The 24902-nt window shown below is 39.9% G+C and overlaps 1 protein-coding gene, 2 long non-coding RNA genes and 1 pseudogene across 11 annotated transcripts in view; 2 read left to right on the plus strand and 2 right to left on the minus strand.

The window, feature by feature from the left end:
* The window catches only part of LOC148726043 (uncharacterized), a 23002-nt gene extending 21062 nt beyond the window's left edge, over positions 1 to 1940 (minus strand). For all 9 annotated transcript variants that reach the window (XM_088726573.1, XM_088726572.1, XM_088726566.1 and 6 more), the window contains exon 1: positions 1713 to 1940. In XM_088726573.1, coding sequence (XP_088582699.1) covers positions 1713 to 1859 — 147 coding nt within the window. In that variant the 5' untranslated portion in view covers positions 1860 to 1940. The remainder of the gene's footprint in view (positions 1 to 1712) is intronic.
* On the plus strand, positions 1935 to 3529 carry LOC148726045 (uncharacterized). The gene is made up of 3 exons (XR_015989225.1): positions 1935 to 2453; positions 2563 to 2668; positions 2914 to 3529. It is a non-coding gene; the product is annotated as an uncharacterized LOC148726045 (long non-coding RNA).
* LOC148726046 (uncharacterized) lies at positions 3465 to 5560 on the minus strand (annotated as a pseudogene).
* Positions 5561 to 8262: 2702 nt separating this feature from the next.
* Positions 8263 to 10012, plus strand: LOC148726047 (uncharacterized). Its single transcript, XR_015990094.1, has 2 exons — positions 8263 to 8600; positions 9776 to 10012. It is a non-coding gene; the product is annotated as an uncharacterized LOC148726047 (long non-coding RNA).
* The last annotated feature ends 14890 nt before the right edge of the window (positions 10013 to 24902 follow it).

Here is a 24902-nt window from a genome sequence, read left to right on the forward strand (position 1 = left end):
CTTTAGACAACAGACAGAGGGAGCAGGGTTGGCGTAGTGGTGAGAGTGCTCGCCTTCCACCAATGTGTTCCGTGTATGATTCCTGGACCCTGCATCATAAGTGGATTGAGTTAGTTGCTTTTCTACTCTGCTCTGAGAGGTTTTTCTCCAGGTACTCCAGTTTTCCCATCTCCTCAAAAACCATAGTCATTTGAATTTACCTCATTTACAGTTTATTTGGATTTATACATGACCCCACAGGCTGTTCAGCTCTAAACACTATCGTGTCTAAATAAAGGTGTTATTATCAGGGGTTTCAATATCAATACTTATAAGCGGCCACTGAAAGTTTAATAGACGGCTGTGACCACTAAAATCACTTATTTTCATTAATGAAATCCAAACAGAAGGCAGTAAATGGTCCTACAGGCACCGCTCTTTATTGAAACTCCTTTATCATTATAATTATTATTATTATTCAACAACAAACATATGAAACATATGTGTGAACTGCGGTTATGAGACGTGTATGAGAACGATCCTTCGCAGTAAAGCACTATTTGAGCAATAGTGAAAATCAGACCTGAAAAAAATTTCAGGCCTGTACGTCTCATAACCGCAGTTCACACATATGTTTCATATGTTTGTTGTTGTTTGATTTATCATCTACGGGTTTATATCGAATTAATTTGATGGCCTGCTCCCAGTTGGCTTGTTAGCTCAATTGGTAGAGCGCTGCACTAGTATCGCAGAGGTCAGTGGTTCGAATCCCGTACAGGCCTGAAATTTTTTTCAGGTCTGATTTTCACTATTGCTCAAATAGTGCTTTACTGCCAAGGATCGTTCTCATACACATATTATTATTATTGTTATTATTATTATTATTAGACCTACAACAGACACCCTCTACTTCATCCTGACCTAGGATTAACTGAACCTTGCTTTGACAAAATGAGTTTGTGGGTTTGCATAATAAAAACACTAATAATAATAATACAACTATCTTAAATTCGTACAGTTGTAGTCAAACAAAACAAAACAAATAAAAAAGACTTTATTCATTAATTTTAAATTATAATTTCATGTTGGCTTCCACCCGCATGTAGAAGAGCCCAATCGAGACAGGGGAAGTGACACGCAAGTTTATTGGAAAAGACGAAAAATATTTTACAAACAATACCAGTTGTTGCCAAATTTAATTATGGTATCAGTTAAAAATATTATTATGATACAGGAATGGCAACGTGGATAACACACAAAGTAAAAGTCAAATCGTGTTTCAGAGCTATCTAAATTTTAATTAATTGGTGCATAATTTCGGCGACGGTCAATGTAGTCATCAGATTTCAATAAAACTTCCGCGTTAATTTATTGGATGTTCTCTTTGCATATGATCTTCTTATGTTTATAATGTTTTCAAATAAAAACCTTAAATTTCGGAAATCGATGGATTACCTTGAAATGCAAATACACATGTATGATGAACGTGAATGATCTTGAGTTTGAGTAATTAAAGCAGAGTTAACTGTCTGATAGTATAGAAACTGTACCTCATCACGATCTAAATAACATCCAATTAACTTTAAGCGTTAGGCTATTATTGACATATAAATGCATCTACGATCTATACGAATAGCTAGTTTTGTTTGATTTGTGGAATTATTGAGATAAAATGAGGCACAACCTGGTATAAAGCTACAGCCGAGGTTAACCAAATGAATTAATAAGCTTACCTCGACTTGTGCCTTCGTCAAACCAGTGTCCGTTGACGCTTTTAAAACCATCTCCTTGTACATGGTTCCCGTTCCAACCTTCCCTCCTGCAAAACACCGCTCTAAAATACCTCTCTGTTCATCTGAGATACGCGTACGTTTCGCCATTGTATTTCCACACGAAGAACAACCACTATCTCGCTGAAGGCTTACCAGACGGCACGTTGTGGAATTTGTTACTCGCGGGCGAACGTGGATTATTCCATAAAGCGATTTCATTGGCTGCTCCAGACAATGCCTCAAATAAGCGGCATCAGACGGCTCAGATGGCCCAGACGATCATTTCACTTGGCTACTACCCACATTCTCAATTGAGAAATACCGGGTGTTACGCTATGAGAAAATGTGACACGAGTGCTTCAAACTGGCATTTTCGTTTACTGATAAAATGAGTTACAGAGAAAAGATGTGAACTCTGCAACAGCATTGCGTGTCGTTCTCCTCATAGGGATATCTACAGCTCGTTCATAGCTATAGTAAGAGTACACTGTGACTTTGGATGTGGTTCTTGTAGAAGAACCAAAGGAATCGGCATTTTCGAGTTGCCCTTAGCGAAAGATGAAAATCACAAGAGATGGCGCAACGAGTGGCTTGGTGTACTCAAGAAAACAAGGGAAATGGATAAAGATTTTAAAAGACAGATAGATGAAGACAAACTCTACACTTTCGAAAAGCATTTTTTGTCCGAAGATATTGAAATATGTAAGTATTTTTCGATAACTTTTGCTATGGAACGATACGATTGCTGAGCGTAATGTGCGTAGCGTTGCCAAGCTACTAAGATATAAACAAACAGCTTTTTCTTTCGTAGAGAGTCAGGTTTAAGACTTTGTCTGCCTAAATGTCAGAAGTCTTACTGAGCACCAGCGAAAACGAAAGCCATTCCTGGCACCTTACAGGTCTACTCAAGATTGATGGTAAGTCTTGCTTGAACTATTGGTATAATCATAACTTGTTGTTTAGTGCTCAAATTGTCTATCATAAGACTCAATTTATAATAACCTGTTAATTTGATTTTAAGAGCAAAATTACATTTTTATCACTATTATTTTCATGTAAATACTCTTGCCTACAAGTCTGTCATTCAAGTTTAAGAACACAGACTGTATTGATAAATTGCTATGCATTTGAACACAAGTAATTTTTTAATTTATATTTATAGGTTTGGCTTTTTGATGGAATTCCTGCAGTATCTTCAGAGCTGGAAGGGGAGCACTGAAAACCGAGAGGGTGAGTTTACCCAAAATGCAAGATCCAGGATGTTCCTCTCTTGGCAGACATACGAAGGCTTCCAGATTTCTGCAAGGTCTACAATCGAGTGCACCAGGTTTCTTCTTTCAGAGGGGATGGAGTATGTCCTGACAGAAAGGTTCTGTCAAGATCCTGTGGAAGAATATTTTGGAAAGCAGAGGCAGTTTGGCCGGAGGTGTGACAATCCAGATATCAGGACCTTTAGCTACAACAGCAACACTATTAGAATTGAAAGGTCAGTCTCCTGCCAGAGTGGGAACACTAGAGGCAGAAAGGACATAAAAAAAGCCTGGGTTAATGTGACCAATGAAAAGCTACCATGTAGAAAAAAGCAAAGAACTGTTTAGCGTATTCATAGCTAGTAGAGGCACATTCTAAGCCACTCTATTCACACTCTATTTCTAAATTTTTTTACTCCAATAATACAAGATATTCATGTAACAATCAATTAATGCACATAAATCAATCACCAATGTTTCATTTATTGTTTCAACATGTTTAATTTGAAAATAAATATTTACATGACATTTGTGTTGTTTTCCTTACTACATGATTTAGATACATGTTATTATCCTATAACTATCATATTGGTTAATCCAAAGTTAATAGAGGGGTCAATCATATTCATTTTCATATGACTTTTCAATGGTTTCCATTAGGTATTTAGTTTCTTTGACACGCATTACCTTTATTCAACCAGTAACAACCATTTGTTTTGTTAAATAAGAATTTGTTATCAGATTCCTGAACTCTAAATCTATTGTGCAAGGAACCTTAATACTTTTAGGTACTTGCTATAAATAAAAAATGAAAAATAGAAATTGAAAATTAAATTTTTATACCATATGTGAACAACTGTTAGAATGAAAATGCTCTTCTTGATAAATGACAATAATATTACAACAAATATAGTGAGAAAGCAACAAATATTTCTCCATGTATCATATAACTGTTTTGTCTTGTGTAATAAAAATCTATTACATTACTCAGGCCTTGCTTGTTCTTGATCATGACTTCTCATGATCTCCTTTTGGAGAGCTTTAGCCTTTGTTTGCTTTGCTTTTACTTTGTAGAGCTGAATGATGTCCTCAGCACATGAAAAGGAGCGTACCCTTACATACAAACTTACTATAGCATGAAGCACATTTTTGCTCACTTCAGCCTCTGGGATTAGCTCTGCATCAGAAACCATACATTGGTAGCTTGACAATACCTCACTGTCAGTTACTGAGTTGAGAGTTATGCCAGCAACATCCACTTTTTTCAAGCAGTTAACTGAAGTGAGATGCCGAAATTGATGCTCTGTTTTAAGAGAAATGTTCTGTGCATACTTGGTAATGTTCCACTAGCCACCCCGGCTTAAACTTGACACCAGTTTTTGACTCTCACACCCATACTCTTGTTTACCAGCTTTCAATATTGCCCTTGCCTGTTGGTTTTCTGCTGTATTGTTTCTTGCATACTTTTTATGCAAGTTATGCAAGACATATCCACCAACATACTGAAGACCAGCTTCTTGTTTTTCTGACAATACAGTTTGGGATGAAGGTGGGTTACTGTCAGAAGAAGACTTAATGCCCTTGCAGTAGGACAGGATAAAATCAGCTACCTTGCTTGCAAGCAGTGTTGCAGCATTATGAGATAGTCCTTTGAAAAACATTGGAGACTTCAATGGTACTTGAGCATAATAGTTGCCATAGAATTTCTCGGCATTCCCATTTTTTGAATAGCCTTCAAATAATGCCTTCATTACAGAGAATTCTTGAGTTCCTTCTTCAAGCACTTGATACTCGTACTGTTTTAACTGCTTCCTTAGATCTTCTGCAAAAACTTCCCTTTCATAAATGTTCTTTAATGCATTGCGTACAATCTCAGCTAGAATACTAGCAGTCAAAGTCAAACGATGCTCGTTCCGATTTGGATTGTGCTTGGCAGCTCGATGCCTTTGATATCCTCCTCTTGTTTTGTATTTTTCCCACACTCGCTGCAAACAATCTCGGTTGATTGGACCTACCAAAAAATATTAAATCATAGTTTCAGCATATTAGAGTCTGTCTCTATGAAATATTTTCAAATGTTAACATACTTGCCGTCTTCCGAAGGCACTTGCGACAATGTTCAGTTTGTTGTCAGGTTGCATTCTCTGTAAACTATTTTTAACAAAGCAAAACCCAGGCAATATTCAGGCAATTTTTAGTATCTAGGGCACTTCTACCAGAGAAACTAAATACAATTTTATAATTTTTCTAGAATATAGCTAGGAAATTGTTATCTGAAAACGTCGGGAAATTCTCTGTTCTCTAGTAGTTAGTCGCGTGAAAGTACATTAGCGTGTGGCTCCGTAAACCCCTTCAAAAAAAAAAATTATAGACTAAGTAAGAGTAAGCTTCTAAATATTCTGCACTTACTTCACTTGCAGCAGTTAAAAACTGTTCCTGCAGTACTTCATCTTCATCAAAGATGTCTAAAATTGCCTCAAAACTATCGCCAATCAAAATTAGATCCTCTCCACCATCCGCCATCTTTGAACTTGTGTTTGGCTTGTGCACCGTCGCGGTCACGTGACAGGTACTTTCAACATCGGCGCTGCTCAATAGTCTCGCTCTTTGATGCTCGCTGACTTTCATAACCAGTCCCCTCTATTAACTATGCTTCAACAGACGATCCAGAAAACAGGAAACAGTAATTATACCTCTTCTTCCCTGTTCAAGGCGGATTGAGAGCCACGCTCTATAATGTTTCGTCATATAATGCATTGCTAGCTTTGGACCCGACCTTATTTGAGGGGGATAGATCACTATTTGGCTACCTTCCTGGGAAAGAATACCAAATAACTAACTAGCTGAATTGATTTTTCAAAGCCACTGTTTCCAAAATGCAAGTATTTGATGTAGGTATACCGACTCGCAGTCGAGTCTACTGTGTCAGCTGGTGCAGTGATTACTCTCGAAGCGTTTCTTGAGTTCCGAGCTACGTGGAAATGGTTTTATTTCCAGATGTGAGCTTTTCTCGGACCGCTGCCGGGAAAAGGTGCGTGCGAAAAATATGAACGTGCTCCGTGAGTCGTAGTCTTACAACCGGCACGAGTAACTTAACAAGGCACAGAAGCCTCTGGAGAAGAAGTAGTATAAATATAAAGATTTTGAACGTTGGCTTTTACAAATATTTCAGCGAAAGTTGTGGTTTTCCAGGTTTGACCCTTATAAAACTTCCTTTAAATAAACAAATATTCGAACACTACACTTTTCTTTGTCGCACATCTGCAGTGATGTATTATGGGCTATGCCCTTTGCAGATCCTTCGCCTTTTTTTTTTTACCTAAAATGAGCTTTATCGATATCCCCCGAAGTACCATGAACATTCAATTATGAAACATTAAATTATGATAGGAGTTAGATAATTGTTTGCTCCTGTTTCGTATATGTAACAGACGACCTTAAATCTTGAAACCACGTGCTTCATAGTCCAATTTTTTATTTTTGCGTTTTATCTCAGTAGACCTCATTTGGAATCAACTAGCGTTATTCTGCACGTGAGAATCATGTTTCTGAACTAGCAACATTGCGCTGACATTTGGTTCACGGTTCGGTTATATCCTCAGAGACCCAGGGGCTGAGTCGATTTCAAGTATGGGCATGAAGAGCCCCTGGGGACATTGTCTTACAAGACTAGTTCCAAACGTTCGCAGTCGTTCTGCCATCTGATTGGTGCCAGAAAATCTTTGTTTTTTTTCTGCCCTCTCACAGTAAAGTGTACTTTAGAAACCTTTCGTGTGTTTTAACACGGACATATATCCTGGTAGCTCAGTTGCTCGCTATGTTTGCTTGGACCGTGCGACGGAGATTTGCTTGAGGTGAAAAGTTTCAGTCTCAACAAACAATGTAAGAGAAATCGATCAGATTGTCCGCGAATATTTTTACCAGAAATTATACTGAATAGTTTCAGAGGTATCACTAGAGAACGTGTTTTCAAGTTTGCGAGGTTTGTAAACAACACGATGGTTGCAGTCATTGATATGTCGCTTTAAACGTTAGACGAGATTTAAGCTTAAATCTTTCTAGATTTTTTGCATAATTTGCTATGACTAAAACTTTGCCAATCCCGTGAAGTTATCTCGTCGCACGGGCCACGCAGGTATGTCGAGCAACTGGTACTTGCGTATTTTTCTGTGCGTGCCAAACTCTAATCTAATCTACGCTTGAAAAAAAAGAAAAGCTAAGCGTGGAAACTGTTGTTTATTAGATGTGGGTAGATGACCCTGTACTACTAAGCTAACATTTGCAATAAAGCAAACCCGCCCTTTCCATCCAATATTTCTTGATGTTTGGGTTTGTTTTTCCCATTGAAAGCAGCATCGGATCGATTCCCAATGATCAAAGGTATTTAACTTGGTCTTCAACAATCGACAGAAGAGGTGAAATGACAATGACCAAGGGACTAGAAGAGAATCCGTAGCCTTCCCAGCTCAAGAATTTCAACACTCTAGGCAGCAGTTGAAAGATTAAACTCTTTCCAAACCACTTCGGTAACTGCCCTAAAACACCTCTCCTCACGATGTTGTCGTTAATAATTTTTTGTGAAGGTGTGGTCTGATCGTCCGGGTGAGTGTAGTCGTGAGAAGGACTGTTGTCGGTGGTAGTGACTGACGTTTCGACAACCTGTGCAGAAGTCATCTTCAGAGTCAAGTGAATGATTGTCAAGTGGATGATCAACAATCATTCACTTGACTCTGATGATGACTTCCGCACAGGTTGTCGAAACGTCAGTCACTACCACCGACAACAGTCCTTCTCACGACTACACTCACCCGGACGATCAGACTACACCTTCACATGTTACCCCCGGGTTCAAACCATTTACTGCATTAATAATTTTTTGTTCAGATTTTAATTAGCTAACCGGAAACACAGCTAAGCTTTCTCTTAGCGCTTGCAAAGAGAAAAACAAAGGAAAAGCATACTCGGCATCAGCGCCATCACGATTTGCTTTAACTGATAGTGTTGTCCGTTTTTCGCGTCGGATTTGATGCACAATTCCACTGGCTATGTTCTAAAACAATTAGTTCATGCTTTCAGCTGTGCACTATCGAGTTATGGAGCACGTGGGAAGTTTGGAGAGCACTCATGAAGCTAGAGTTGCCCTCGACTATCGCCTCGGGCAACTCTTACGCTTCTTTCGTGCTCTCCAAACTTCACGCGTGCTCCATAACTCGATAGTGCACCCTAAAGAATGAACCAATTGTTAACTTTACTGTGATAGGGCAGAAAAACACAAAGATTTTCTGGCACCAATCAGATGGCAGAACGACTGCGACCGTTTGGAACTAGTCTTGTAAGACAATGTCCCCAGGGGCTCTTCATGCCCATACTTGAAATCGACTCAGCCCCTGGGTCTTCGAGGATAGGTTCGGTTGTAGACTCATATAAGATATCTTACGCAAAGTGTTTCAACGGAGTGGGAATAGAGAAACCCCGAGATACGCTTTGTAAAACAATCATTATCAGGTGTTGACTATCCTGCTAAGTTCTATCGCTATTGAGGGAGCAATGCAACAACTTTAGGACTGCAATCCCCTTTTGTGATACAGCAATATGGACGGTAAGATGATATCATGTTAAATAAGATGTAGATTGGATGTAAAATGCGAAACAATGGAGTTTGTGTTTGAATGTGAACACTTTCGAACAACTGACGGCATCGTCAAATCAGCTCATTTTATCCAACTTTAAAATTTGATTAAACTGCACTGAATCATTTCCCTAAAAAAATCGTTTGGAGATCGAAAAGAACCACACTTCGCCTTCCAAAAGCCAGATTTTCAGTCGATTATTTTGTATAGCACATAGTAAAATAACGTTAACGGGTTAGTTTTTACCTATTTTTAATCTTGTTAGAAGAAGGTCGGTTAAATTCAGTTAGATTGTGTAAATAAACCATCAAGAATTGCTCAAATTACTGTCAAGATATGTATTGATGTTGTTTTCAAGATTTGGTAGTTTTTATCGGTCCAAGTGTTTTCAATTCGTGGCGCGACGCTCCGAGATTAGTCTGAAATTTTGAGCTTCAAAAGCGGCATTTGGTCAAAATTCAGTTATCGAGTTTTTCGAAAATATATCGATATTCAGCCAAACGAAGTATGCAGTGCTTTATTTCACCATAAGGCCCAACTAACTTGAGAATATGAGACGAATCTATTTTTTGGCTGTTGTCACTAAATGTTTGACCGTTGGTAAGATTCTTTCGTAAGTCGCTCTTACTACAACCGTCGGCGAATTATTTTTAGGGAGGTTTTGGTGGATTTTCCAAGTCATGACCCAAAACCGTCTTTGTCCTTTTTACTCTCCAAGTCTGTTGTATATGGTAGGTTGGCATGTGTCTTAACAATGGTTATGGTCTTACCTCAATCAACTAGGTTTTTCGCTTATTTTTTTACCGTGTTTTGGAGGTAATTTTTATTATTGCCGTTTCGAGCTTCATGGGCTAACTAGAGGAAAAACTTAGGTAAAACTTATTTTTCAATTGGCCCCCAAATCCCTCACTATTGTCAGTTAATTAATTGTTTGTCTATGTAGCTTTCGGTCTAACTAGTCCATTTACCTCCAAAAATTGCGTGGGCTTTGTCTCATCAGTAAAACTGGTGCCGTTTCCTTCACTTTCTTGTGTTATTAGAAACGAATGGCGCAATGAATTCCAAACCAGCTTAGTTATATTTCACTTTGCTGTATGTGTCATGTTCTTGAAGTTGTTGCTTCTTATGATCTCTTCCGTTTAAGGTAATGTGAAGTGACCCAATAATTGGTACTATAGACAGATTGGATGGCTGTGACATTTACTGTGGCTAGCTGTTATTGAAGAGTTTGTCATTATTCCCAGAAGCTTACTTCTTGTTGAAATTATTAGTGTTTTGTTCTCTGTACACAACTTGTCTAGACTAATATGCTATATAGGATTTGTCTACTGTATTTGTGACGGTAAAATTACCATTAAAGTTTTCAGAAGTTTTGTCCATATTTCAGTGAAAATGAATGTGAGTAGTAATCAGTTTTATCAAAAACTAGATAATTGGATAATGCAATTCAAGACTTTTTATTGGCTTAGCCATTATGGTATATCAGCCAATATACCATAATCTACAAATATGGTAAGCATACGTGTCAGTTTAAAATTAAAAGGGAGGTAAAAATCTAATAAAATTTAATAATTTAATTTAACGTTTTTAATAAAACAATTATTCCACTTGCGCTTGTTTGATAGGAGGTGATTACAGCCAACGAGGCATGTAGCACCTCTTTTGCTATCAATCATCTCATATCCAGTGCACGCTCGTGGAATAATCGTTAAATATTCCTTAGGAGTGTTAAAGCTTCCAGAATGAGAGCTGATAAATTTCTTGGGAATGAGTGATTCATACATGATTTGCCTCCTGTAAAATTGACACAGCCAAACCCCCCTGGCAAATGTCATTAAATTTCTTTAAATAGCAGTCAGGTTGGAGCCCATTACCACTTAATGTGCAGTATCAAAGTCTCCTTTTGACTTCAGTCTTATTTCTCTAAAACCTAATAGGAGTAAATCATACATTTTCATAAAGAGGTCAACAAAACTCTCCTCATTATTTTAATCTGACTTCATTCAGTCTTGTTCCCAGGGGATACAAGCCTTGGGAAATAATTGCTTTTTGTCCTCACTGATACCATCAGCTGTTAAAAAAAACAAAAACACTGTGGTCTTGAATTACTGTAAAATATTGTAGAAGTCTGATCTTTCACCACTCAAAGGCATCATCAGGGACGGATAAGATAAAATATTTCACGAGGGCCAAATAAAAGGGAGAGAAGTGTCACTATACCAATGAGCTAGTGTCACTGTGATTGATCAGCTGTACAGGTTCTCATAAAATTGTAAGATACCTCTTATAATTTAATAAGTTGAAAAGTAAGGTTGTGAAGGGTGTATCTGATGTTTTTGGGTAGCAAGGATAGATGAAGTGGAATATAATTTTTATTGGGATAATAATTGATTTATTTAACTATTATTACAACTGGAGGCTCAGGATGTTATTTGATTTTATTCACCTTTAGGCAACAGGCTGGTTTTTCTTTATTCGTTCACACCTCTCCAGTTATGGTAGAATTCTCATCTGTTGAGGTTTAGGGGTAGTTTGAAGAAAATAAAATGAACAGATTTCAATAAAATTTTTCAAGTCATAAGGCGCATGTGATGATATTTTGAAGACTGACGATTGAAATAACCTTCTTTCCTCTGATAAAAATTCCCCCAAGTTATGACGATGAAAGCCCTAGTGCTAACATTATCTTGCTTTTCTCAACGCGACAGTGACACTTTGTGTTTCAGTGTCGTTCACGCCGGCTGTGATTCGTGAAAAAAACTTTTCAACCAAAACCCAGATTTCTGTGAACTTTAATTTTTTGCTGAAATTGCAAATACATTGCACTGCAAGTTGAAGCTCTCAAACACAAAGGAAAGTGAGTACTACAAATGTACTCGATTTGTTGAGATAGCAGTGACACTACTCAATTACTTTCCAATACGTCTGTGCTCGACAGGCCTCCTGTATCATTAACAAAAAGTATCATCTACATCGATCGCACCAATAATTATTAAAGAGTACTCGAATTGAACTGGATTGTATACCCTTTTGCTTTTGGAAAATCAATCGACTGTGAGTTCCTTTCGCACATGCACCGCACAACGTTATGGAAGACTACGACGCTTCAATTAAAGTTATAGAGGGAAAAATTGACAAGAAAAGCTGTCTGAAGAGCTCGTTCCACTATTGTTTTCCGACGAATTTTCCTCCTTCACTTCTATCGCGGGAAACCCAATCCGGCGCGTAGTGAAGCGTTAAGCCTTGGTCAAACGGCGCATGATAGTCGATGATAGTTAACAACTATTCACCAAAGTGGAGGTGGTTAGTGGTGGATATTTATCGAGCCGCGAAGTATATACTAAAACAGTGGGATGATATACACCACCGTCGTTAATTTGAGTGATTTCTTCGCTTGTCACGGATGCAAACCGGGACGCCATTTTTTCCCGAGTTGCTCGGAGGTAAATAGCAAAGATATTCGGAGTTTGACTAGCCAATCAGAGGGCGCCTTCAACGTTATCCACTGTTTTAGTATATACTAATTGATGTTATTAAAAACTTGATCATTGGATAATGCAATTCAAGACTTTTTATTGGCTTAGCCATTACGGTGTATCAGCCAATATACCATAATCTACAAATATGGCAAGCGTACGTGTCAGCTTAAAATTAAAAGGGAGCTAAAGATTTAATAAAATTTAATAATTTAATTTAACGTTTTTAATAAAACAATTATTCCACTCGAGCTTGTTGGATATGAGATGATTATAGCCAACTAGGCGCTACGCGCCTCGCTGGCTATCTATCATCTCATATCCAACGCGCGCTAGTGGAATAATTGTTAAATAGTCGGTGTTAGTTGAAACGCGCGCTTCTGTTTGACCACCAACTATCATGCACTATCATCGACTATCACCAAATATCGTTCATTTTGAGCTTGTTCAAATTCTTCATGATAGTCGATGATAGTTTTTCTCGTTTGACCACGCGTATGATAGTTCATGATACTTTTTGGTCAGCTGTTTTCCCCGAAAATCGGCGGGCTCGTTTAAAATGGCCCGGTTTAATCTTAGGCCCGATAGCGTTCAATATTTCGTGAAAGGTTTCAACGTTGATTCGCAACATTTCCTTGTAAGCGGCAGTGTCCTCCACTCGCAATTCTTCCACCAATTTCAACATCTCTCTTTCGTTTGTCCTTTTAATCCATTCCTTTGTCCGTCCTCTCTTCCACCAACGCTCTCCAGATTCATTCTCCGTACACTCCTCCAACAAATCGATTACTAATAAGTAAGCTGCCGCCCTCTTTCTTCGTGATAAATTCATACTTCAACAAGTTTGTTTTTCTCACGCGAAGCCATGTTGGTGTTCACATTTTACGCGGAAAGAGCCTGGAACTAGCTGCTCGCGTGACTTTGCTCGCAGGACTGCCGGTGAACTATCATCAACTATGACGAACTTTTTTAGCCGTTTGACCATGCGAATGATAGTTGGTGATAGTTGATGATAGTTTGAAATGAATCAACTATCATCGACAATAATGCGCCGTTTGACCAAGGCTTTAGAGAAGGAATAATAGAGAAAATGAGCAAGAGGACACGAACGTCAGTTGACAACGGCGCGCGCAGCAGAAATACCGATAAGAAACTGGATCAAGAATGGTGTCGCGTTTTGTTGAAAAAGTGATGTAGCGAACAAAACCTGTCGCAAATTTCTGTTCTAGAATATCAATTAAGTTTTGTCGTAAAGTTACACTTACAGGTACAATTATGCATCACGAAATTAGTTTTACTATACATCTCGCGTCGATTGCACACATGGATGACTTGGGCAAGACTCATTCATCACGAAGTTGGCCGGGATACCAATTGAGAGGACTTTTTTCCACTGGACTTAAACAAAATTTGGGAAGGTAGTGTTCGTTTGACTTCTGTATAATTGAGCCAATGAAAAAAGGTTTTTGTGAAATTTTTGTAATTGTCGTCATCTTTTTGTGCGTGTTGTCTTCGTAAAAACGGCTTTCGTTGTCTCTATATTTCGAGTCCTTCGTGGCTTTCTATATCTCAGATCATGGCTGGTGATGGCTTAGGCTCCGTCCGCGATGAACAGAACAAGCTGGGGTCTTATAGTTGTGCTATTAAAGAAGACAAATCAATATAATCGTCATATTTTTCGAATGTCTGGAGGAGGAAACCATAAATTTTACTCTTAAAATTGTATTTTGTATTCTTACGATGTGAGTTCAGAGAATGTGGAGCTGGAGCGACTAACAATCCGCTAACTGATGCTTTTCTTTATTCTCATCACTTGTCCTCTTGATAAGGTATTGATATTGTATGGAGAAGTTCTCTCTTGGTCAGGGGAGGCAACACAATTTTTAATTTAGTTCTGAAGCTTTGCGTACAGTTTGAAGACAGTGAGTACATTTTCTTGCTTGGTTTCCTCTAACACCGGAAAAAAACACAAGCTCTAATATAATAGGCGCTTAAACATTTGGACAGAAATCAAGGACCAGTGGAACTTTGAATCCTCCATTATGGCTAAATGCCTTTCAAACCAGCGAGTCCAGATCAGACAACAGATGCACATTCGTGATGATTCCCGCATGCATTCACGGCAGATCTGCAAAGACCGTACGGGGCCCACGCAAATTTGAATCAGGGCTCCTTGTAGCTGAGGAAATAGCAACAGCGAATCGAGAATTCTCTGCAAGTCACAATATAGCCAACCGGTGTAGCCAGCCTTGCAGTTACCACAAATCATGGTCCCGTCCACACTGAGACTTCCACACATATAACTTTATTTAAACTTGGATTTAGAATAGCTCGAAAAAGAGCTTAATATATTAGAGTATAGTTAATATTTAAGAAACACAGAAAAATGTATAATTACAAATATATATAAATATATATATATATATATATGTGTGTGTGTGTATATCTAAAATTACTACGCACATATATATATATGTGCGTATATATGTGTATATATATATTAAACCCCTGAAGAGTGAAGCGATTCACGAAACAGGCTTGTCGGGAAATGTAGTTACGTCCTTTTTTCCTCTCATAATATTTATATATATATATATATATTTATATCACTGTCTTTAGTTCCTCTTGCTTCCTTACAAAATACTTTTCTTGGCTCTGCACTATCTTTCAAGCTTTGCAACCACCTCATTTCATCAAAAAATACTCCACTGTGTTCTGTGTAAAAAAGAAAAACAAAATACAGAAAAAAAGTCAACATAAAATCAATCGATGTAGAAATCAATCGGAATTAACACTCCTTCATCGTAACACTAAGGAGCAATCCGGCCCGACAAGAATCATCGCCAACAATAAATTCTATACAACAAATGCTGATATTGCCGCTAGCTTCATCAATATTTTGATTGTGTAAGCCCTACACTTGCCAGCTCCCTAGGGAATCATGTTGGCAACCCCCTTAAATACAGAAAATCTTCTCCTCCCAGGAGTTTTGTCCTTTAATTAACTCCCATAAGTGACCAATACAGAATTTCTCCTTACAATGTGTATTCAATATCTAGCAGAGAAGTACTGACAATAGCTAAAAACATCAATTGGGGGATTTTAGGTTGATCCAATACAAAACTCTCCAAACCAACTTCATAAGAACTCTATGGGAGACTGTAAGGAGAATCAGTTTAAGGAGATCTCGCTAGTGAAGTTGTAGATAAATGAACAATTAAGATAAAGGCAAAGAACGAAAAATCACAACATCTCAATAATGAGGTCAGTTAATTCATACAGAATAGGATGATTCCTTGTAAAAATACACTGGCCCAATCAAAAAAAGAAAACATAAATATACATTTATAATGCAGTAAATTTTTTCACATACACCATATACATTTATAAGCCCTACACTTCCCAGCTCGCTAGGGAATTATGTTTGCAACCCCCTTAAATACAGAAAATCTTCTCCACCCTGGAGTTTTGTCCTTTAAATCCCGCAAGTGACCAAGACAGAATTTATCCTTACAATATCTATCTTCAATATCTAGCAGAGAAGTACTGACAATAGCTAAAAAGAGTAATCAGGGGATGTTAGGTTGATGCAATACAAAATTCTCCAAACCGACGTCATAAGAACTCCATGGCAGACAGTAAAGGAGATTCAATTTAAGGAGATCTCGCTAGTGAAGTTGTAGATAAACGAACAATTAAGATAAATGCAAAGAACAAAAAATCGCAACATCTCAATAATTAGGTCACTTCATACAGAATAGGATGATTCCTTGTAAAAATACACTGCCTCAATCAAAAGAAGAAAAAAATAAATATATATTGATGAGTCCTACACTTGCCAGCTCCCTAGGGAATTATGCTTGCAACCCCCTTAAATACAGAAAATCTCCTCCTTCCTGGAGTTTTGCTCTAACTGAGATGACTCAAGGACAGGTTTGTAATCTCTTCTCTAAATTAGATGAGAGCAGAACTCAACTGCATATTCCAAATGAATTGATGAGGACTGCTTCTGAGAATCTCTCAAAAACCTTCAAGGCATTTATTTCTATGGAGTCCACCAAGACTAGCACAGTACCAGATATTTTCAAACTATCTCCAGTGACTTCAATCTGTTTATAGACATGGCATATCATCACTGCGCCAGGAGAGAACCTGCCCATATTACAGTTCTATCACCCTTTAGTAGAGTTCTTATTGATCGATTGATTGATTGATGTACTCATTTACTCAACTTTAATCATACAGATCTTCATCCTTTATCATCCTTTATTGTGACCAAGACAGAATTTCTCCTTACGATATCTAATATTCAACAAGTATCTGAGAAGTAGCGAGAATAACTAGAAAAACATAAGTCAGGGGATTTTAGGTTGATCCAGTAGAAAATTCTCCAAACTGACATCATAAGAACTCTATGGCAGACAGTAATACCCCATTCACACCAAAGCCTAAATATGCTTTAAAGCTGTTTTGTTAAACATGGTTTTACACAACAGCTCCATAGAAGCTGCTCAAATCAATATTTGGTTGACTTCAAATGTGGCACATTGAAAAAACAGTTTAGCAATTGCTTGAATCTTGTGGAAAATTTAGTTTTTCAGTTCTCTGCTTCTGATTTTTATTCAGTTAAACCTGGTTTAACTAAATTTCTACTGTATTTAGATCATTCTTGAAATACATGATTGTAATCACAGTCTCTTTAATTAACCTCAATTGACATGAATTTTTAATGATTCTGTCATTGTTGTACTATAGTCGTTTTAGCAAATTTTTTCCATTGAGAACTGTTATAATTAGAAATTGAAAAACTTAAAACTGAAAAAAAAATTAGCAGGTCGCTCTGTGCGGGAGCAAGCACAACCTATCTCACAATTAATAGCTAGCTCCCATTAATACTTTTTGTAAAACTGATATGTTGACATATATGCCTCATAACTGCACATAGGTTCCAAATTGCTACATTGGAGACATGTGTGTCATGTATGTGACACATATGTCAGATAAATTATTTTACATGTATGTGACATATATTTTACATATATCTGCTACATATGTATGTGACATATATGTTACATGTATGTGACATATGTCAGACATATGTAGGAGATATACGTAAAAGATATGTGGTTTTGGTAAGGGCCATTAGAAAAGAGAGCCTACACTTTGCTATTTTCAAAATAACCAGCCATTTTAGGAAAGAAAAAAGTCAGAGGTAGTTCAAGTGGAAGTAAGATTCTTATAAAATGTAGCTGCTTGACTCCTCATGCAGGTTTTGTAAGTTTTGCTTTTTGAAATGAAACCACTGAAAGCAGGCGTTATACCTCAGTATGATCATCAATGGTAAAAGTGAGGCAAAACTGAGTAAAATTTTGAGGTGGGTTTTCAAGCATTAAGAGACTTTAAAAAATACTTGACTTAAATATTGTAACCTCTGCAGAGAGTGAAGATTGATTTTTTCTGATGTTTGTTACATGAATGTTTATCCCCTCTACTAATGGAATTAATTAAAGTGCCTATAAAATGTGCAGTAGACCAACCATGAGGATAAAGTAAAACATCCATTTGGGGGGTCTTTTAGCCCTTGAACTCCCAAGAATTGATGATAATTAATTGTGACCTCCAATTGCTACACATTTCCTGGTAAAAAAATTTGGGAGAATTGAGTTTTAGACCAAGATAACTTCTACCGAATAAGTTTGAGTATTGTAGTGCGTGTAGCTTAGTGCCAACCAATTTTCAATTGTGTAGGAAAATGAAAATGAAATTTCATTTTAGTTTTTCGCCGCGCTGTAAAAAAAAGAAGTTGGACTTCAATATTTTCGTATGGAATTTGGAAAACGTATTGCAAGTGAAGTCAAGTAGCTATCTTGAAAACAGGGAATGGGGAATCTTTAAAAGCGGGACTCTCAAGTAGCGAGAAACTTTGAAACGAGAAATATTTAGAGGCGTGAAATGAACCCGCCGAAATGAATGAACGGTGTGGTGAAGTTGCTCTTTCATCCAATTTTACGCAAGGGAAGCATGGAAATTCACGACTGTTGACAAAGGTAAAACTAGGTTGCAATTGGAAGAGCAGTCAGCTGAAACCTTGAACGCTCAAAATGGTGAACTTGTTAAAATTATTTAGGCAGGAGAATCTTTATTTTCATCAACATATTTGGTTGCTACAATTCTCTTTATAAGAAAGCGTAGTGAAGGGCTTAATTTGTCGTTGTTTGTTCAAGGATGAAATAAAGAACTTTTTGTGACCAAAATGTCGCTCTTGTTCATTGACAGTCATAGGAAACGGTACCGTCAAGCACTGACTTTAATGAGAAGGTGTGGGAAGGCTTTAGAAACGACTACAATGGGATTAGGCGGAAAATAAAACTTGATGAAAGGTAACAGGTACGTAAAGAAACATAAACATTTCGCGCTTGAACAAAAACGTAGAAAGCTGAATATTGTAACCCAAAAGTACTAACTGTAGCCATAGTTAGTCCCTTCTACTAACTATGCTTTAGCACGCTTAAAATTTGGAAACTTTATACTCGTTGAAGTTTGCAAAAAGTTTTGAAAGATTTGTTGGCTGCTTTATGGTATGATATGAAATATTCACTTGAACATGAGAAGGACTTTGACTTGAGTTGAAGAATGGAGAAGCATAATATTTTCTAGAAAATTGTAGTTCTTTGGAAAAAAATGGCTTGCAAGTTTAAAGATTCCTAGGTGCTGTAGAAGATTAGACATTTTTGAAAAACTATAAATGTTATAAATAGGTTGTACCCGAATGAACAGCGCGCATTATCCAAATGGCGTTGGTTTATGGCCATGCATATGGAGTAAAGTTGAAGCCTAAGCAAAATTGTTGTAAGTGAGCAATTAACTTACAGAAATCCTGCGATTGGAGATGAATTGCAGCTACTTCTTTGCGCAAGAATAGCGGTCCGGGCCTGTGGATAACCATTTAGATGGCAATATAGAGTAGCGTACGGATGGTTGCTGTGAATAAATGTGCGTAGCGACCCGTATGTAGGTGATGACGCGTGAAGGCATGGTGACGTTGCATTTGAGCGGCAAAGTGTAGTGAAGTGAAGTGAAGCGAAGTGAAGTGAAGTGTTAGTAATGGCGGGCGGGTTGAAAGCAATAAAGGGTGGAGTTATGTTGTTTTGGTTGATTTAGGGCCGCCTGGTGACGGAAGGGCATCATGAAGCCTGGAAGTCCGTAAGCCTTGTGTATCATTCAAAGAATGGAGTGATAGAAGACGAGGGCCAGGTGGAAAGTGTAAAAGCAACTCTGTATGTCTTTTGCGCAAATAAATAAGCATGGCGCGTGGAGTTTTTGAGCTTGTAGAGTGGGGGTTTTAGGTGTGGTGTTGAAGAAACGAGTTGCTTTTAGACTTAGTTTGTGGTTTGATATATCCTGGAAGTGGTACGGGTGCTCGCGAATGAAATTTCCAATATGCAAATATAAAAATGACCTCGCTAAGATCAGTAGGACTGATATCGGTACTCTAAGAGAGCAAAGTATAAAAGAGATAACTACCTAGTGAATGTATTTCCACAAAGCAGAAAAGTAGACGACTTGAAGGCAAAAGAGAGCAGATATTTTTCAAAGCAACAAAGTAGATGATCGATCGATCGATTGATACATAATACATACGAAATCTCGACTCTCGTCCAAAACATCTTACATGAAGTACAGAAGTGTCTAAAGAGAAAGCAAATAAGGTAACAGCAATAAAATCTAAGAAGGAGAGTTAAAAGTTCGAAGGATGCAACCAATGGAGTTCGAACTCCGATCTTGAGATTACTAGTCCAGCGCCCTACCACTGTAACATGAAATTTTATAAGCGATACCAACAAACGCCTGCGCATGCGTGGAATCAGCATGTTTATGTTGTAGTTCGCGAGCCGTTCGATCGTTTGATCGCCGATCTAAATCGCGGATATACTTTTCTTTTCAAACTAGGATGTAAGTACGCTACCTAGAATGTAAGTACGTTACTCAAACGAACGTATTATTTTTTGTAAATGTTTATTTGCTTGCTCAAGAGCCAGCCAACAACTTTCAGTACTCGATCGATAACCCGTCAAACATAGTGATGCATTCCATGCCAAGGCAAGCTTATTACATTTCTTTGAGTATGTATAATTGACTTCTCAGTTTCAGATAATGAGCTAAGATTCAAATTGATACAAGGTAAACAATGCCATGCCTTCATGCTTTGGTAGTTAATGGTAATAATTTGGTAATAATTTCGTAATCATCTATCTTAGATGCTGTTACATGAACAAATTGGTTTGAAATCTGTCCTGAGAGTGTATTGGTAATGAGTTATTTCCATATGGCATGAGAGAGGCTCCCGGCCATGAATTTGCATGAATTGAAAAATTGATGGCAACAGCTGCAATAAATCCATTGCTCTTGTGGATGCATGCAGGTGCCATCAATTGAAAAAGAAAAATTCCTAGTCAAGTTGGAATAAGTACAATGGTGTTGGAACTCGAATGAAAAAAGAAGTTGGAATTGCTTGAGGATTAATGCTGAAAGGGAGTTCCGAAGCGACCCATCCATAGTGGTTTGGTCGATGATATTGTTAAGTGCTTTTTAAATTAGGGAGGGACTTGCAGAGGTTGGTTCAATGTAGCACATGCACCAAAGAACGACCAAAGAAAGGTTTCAGGAGAGTTTTGTGTGATTGAATAACAGATCCTCTTGCCTCACGTGAGATTCCTTAAACAATTATCTGGTACACCCATGCCCATCCCTGACTCAGTGGAATATCCTGACTCACTGGAATATCCTCATTTGATGAATGAAAAAATTTGCTTACCAAAAAGTTGCTTCCTGTTCTGCCTAGAATTGTTGACTGTGTGAAATAGTGCTAAGAAAGAACAAGAAAGTAAAATTGACTTGTTTTAAGAAATGCTATAGATTTATCCGGCAACCTTTGAAGGAAATAGTGGGTTCATTTACAATAATTGCTAATAAGGGGAAAGGGAGGGTGTTGAAAGTGTGAAATGATAAGAATGAAATGTTCGTTGTTCAGTAATTGAAGAAATTGCCCTGCAAATTGACATAACTGCAAGGCAGTTATGTCGATAATAAGGCAGCCAGCCAGCCAGCCTTAAAAAAAAAAAGATCAATACTTCTATTTTATTTTCCTATATATCTACAAGATATTCCTTTGAGATACGAAACTTTGGAAGGATGTACAGGGAAGAAAGAAAGCTAGATATCAACCAGGGAGCAAGTGGTGGATGTAACGCCTGCCTGCCTGCCTGCCTGCCTGCTTGCTGTTGGGTCAAACTTTACTTCACTTAATATAATTCGATTGGAAATAAAATGACATTAAAGACAAATAGACATATATACATGAGAAAAGAATAGAGGGAAAATAAAAGATTCTAAAGGTAAAAAAAAAAGACCTGTAAAGAGTTTCTAAGTTTCCTAAGAATTATGTAGAACTGGTTAACCCTTTGAATGCCAAGGACGTATATATACGTCCTAAAATAGGACCCTCAGATACCGAGGACGTATATATACGTCCTCTGACAAGCATTTTGTTTCTTTTCTCGGTCGTTCAAGGTTTTTATCCGTGGTTGTTTCAAAGGACCTGGGAACAATTTGAGAATCCGCTGACCACAGAATTTTGCACTGTGGCACAACATAACACCCAGAAGGCTTTGTTTATTTTCGCGGCAAATCCTTGCCAAATCCAACATGGCGGCCAGCACACGTCGAATGACAGCTGAGGAAGTTTTGGTAGAAGTTTTCGCTGATAGAGACTCTGATATGAGGAAACGAAAGGCGATATGAGGCGAAAGGTGATATGAGGCGACGAAAGTGATGGAGATGTTTCAGAGTACAATGAAAGTATTTCGAGCTCGGAGGATGAAGATGAAAGCGGGGAAGAAGTCGAAGAGATCGACGAACTCGAAAGCGAGAATGAAAATAACGAAGATAGTGAAAGTGAGGAGGACAATGTCGCAGCTAAAAAGAGTTATACAATGCCAAAGGGCTCAAATTGTTGAGTAAAATTATTTTATGAAAAATCCAATATGGCCGCTGGTTGCGAGGCATGCACCTGGGTTGGCATTCAAAGGGTTAATTTTGCTATAACTTAGCTGCATTCCAATATCAGGCTCCATATAGCAATCCTTAGTCTCCATACAATCGAAAAGACAACTTTCTCCTTTTTTTTTTTATTTTTAAGAGTTTAAAACTGCAACACCTAATTCAAGGCTGTGCAAAAATTTAATAATAGTATAACTGACTGCGAAGCTGTGTACTATGAGGCACATGTGCGAAACTAAGGGTAAGCGCTGCACCCAGGGGAACCTCGGCAATAGACGCGCAACTCCGGGAAATGACGGGCGACGGAGTGGCATGCGTGAGAGTGGGAGGCTGTGCAAGAGGAAGGGGTGAGCCTTGTACTCACGCCTGCTACTTCCACGAAACACATCACCACGCGGCCAAAACGGATTCCCGGGTGCACAAGATAGTCCCAGGGGAGTTAAGGGGTAGGCGCGCACCTCCTGCCAAATCACGGGAGCCGTAGATGCACAACTGCCAGTGAGAGGCTGTGCACTGTGAGGCACATGTGCTAAAGAAGGCGGTGAGTCTTGTACTCACGCCTGCCACTTCCACGAAACACATCACCACGCGGCTAAAATGGATTCCCGCGTGCACTAGATAGTCCCAGGGGAATTGGGGGGTTGGCGCGCACCTCCTGCAGGTCACGGGAGCCGTGGTTGCACGCCTCCGAGTGAGAGGCGGTGCACTATGAGGCACATGTGCTAAAGTAGGCGGTGAGCCTTGTACTCACGCCTGCCACTTCCACGAAACGCATGACAACGCCTCCAAAATGAAATCCCAGGTACACTAGTCCCAGGGGAACCTCGGCAATAGACGCGCAACTCCGGGAAATCACGGGCGACGGAGTGGCATGCGTGAGAGTGGGAGGCTGTGCAAGAGGAAGGGGTGAGCCTTCTACTCACGCCTGCTACTTCCACGAAAGACATCACCGCGCGGCCAAAACGGATTCCCGGGTGCACAAGATAGTCCCAGGGGAGATGGAGAGTAGGCGCGCACCTCCTGCCAAATCACGGGAGCCGTAGTGGCACGCCTGCCAGTGAGAGGCTGTGCACTGTGAGGCACATGTGCTAAAGAAGGCGGTGAGTCTTGTACTCACGCCTGCCACTTCCACGAAACACATCACCACGCGGCTAAAATGGATTCCCGCGTGCACTAGATAGTCCCAGGGGAATTGGGGGTGGGCGCGCACCTCCTGCAAGTCACGGGAGCCGTGGTGGCACGCCTCCGAGTGAGAGGCTGTGCACTATGAGGCACATGTGCTAAAGAAGGCGGTGAGCCTTGTACTCACGCCTGCCACTTCCACGAAACGCATGACAACGCCTCCAAAATGAAATCCCAGGTACACTAGTCCCAGGGGAACCTCGGCAATAGACGCGCAACTCCGGGAAATCACGGGCGACGGAGTGGCATGGGTGAGAGTGGGAGGCTGTGCAAGAGGAAGGGGTGAGCCTTCTACTCACGCCTGCTACTTCCACGAAAGACATCACCACGCGGCCAAAACGGATTCCCGGGTGCACAAGATAGTCCCAGGGGAGATGGAGAGTAGGCGCGCACCTCCTGCCAAATCACGGGAGCCGTAGTGGCACGCCTGCCAGTGAGAGGCTGTGCACTGTGAGGCACATGTCCTAAAGAAGGCGGTGAGTCTTGTACTCACGCCTGCCACTTCCACGAAACACATCACCACGCGGCTAAAATGGATTCCCGCGTGCACTAGATAGTCCCAGGGGAGTTGGGGGATAGGCGCGCACCTCCTGCAAGTTACGGGAGCCGTGGTGGCACGCCTCCGAGTTAGAGGCTGTGCACTATGAGGCACATGTGCTAAAGAAGGCGGTGAGCCTTGTACTCACGCCTGCCACTTCCACGAAACGCATGACAACGCCTCCAAAATGAAATCCCAGGTTCACTAGACCCAGGGGAACCTCGGCAAAATTCGCGCAACTCCGGGAAATAACGGGCGACGGAGTGGCATGCGTGAGAGTGGGAGGCTGTGCAAGAGGAAGGGGTGAGCCTTGTACTCACGCCTGCTACTTCCACGAAACACATCACCACGCGGCCAAAACGGATTCCCGGGTGCACAAGATAGTCCCAGGGGAGATGGAGAGTAGGCGCGCACCTCCTACCAAATCACGGGAGCCGTAGTGGCACGCCTGCCAGTGAGAGGCTGTGCACTGTGAGGCACATGTGCTAAAGAAGGCGGTGAGTCTTGTACTCACGCCTGCCACTTCCACGAAACACATCACCACGCGGCTAAAATGGATTCCCGCGTGCACTAGATAGTCCCAGGGGAATTGGGGGTGGGCGCGCACCTCCTGCAAGTCACGGGAGCCGTGGTGGCACGCCTCCGAGTGAGAGGCTGTGCACTATGAGGCACATGTGCTAAAGAAGGCGGTGAGCCTTGTACTCACGCCTGCCACTTCCACGAAACGCATGACAACGCCTCCAAAATGAGATCCCAGGTACACTAGTCCCAGGGGAACCTCGGCAATAGACGCGCAACTCCGGGAAATCACGGGCGACGGAGTGACATGGGTGAGAGTGGGAGGCTGTGCAAGAGGAAGGGGTGAGCCTTCTACTCACGCCTGCTACTTCCACGAAAGACATCACCACGCGGCCAAAACGGATTCCCGGGTGCACAAGATAGTCCCAGGGGAGATGGAGAGTAGGCGCGCACCTCCTGCCAAATCACGGGAGCCGTAGTGGCACGCCTGCTAGTGAGAG

Source organism: Stylophora pistillata, chromosome 7, assembly GCF_964205215.1.
Source record: "Stylophora pistillata chromosome 7, jaStyPist1.2, whole genome shotgun sequence".
Classification (NCBI taxonomy): Eukaryota; Metazoa; Cnidaria; class Anthozoa; order Scleractinia; family Pocilloporidae; genus Stylophora; species Stylophora pistillata.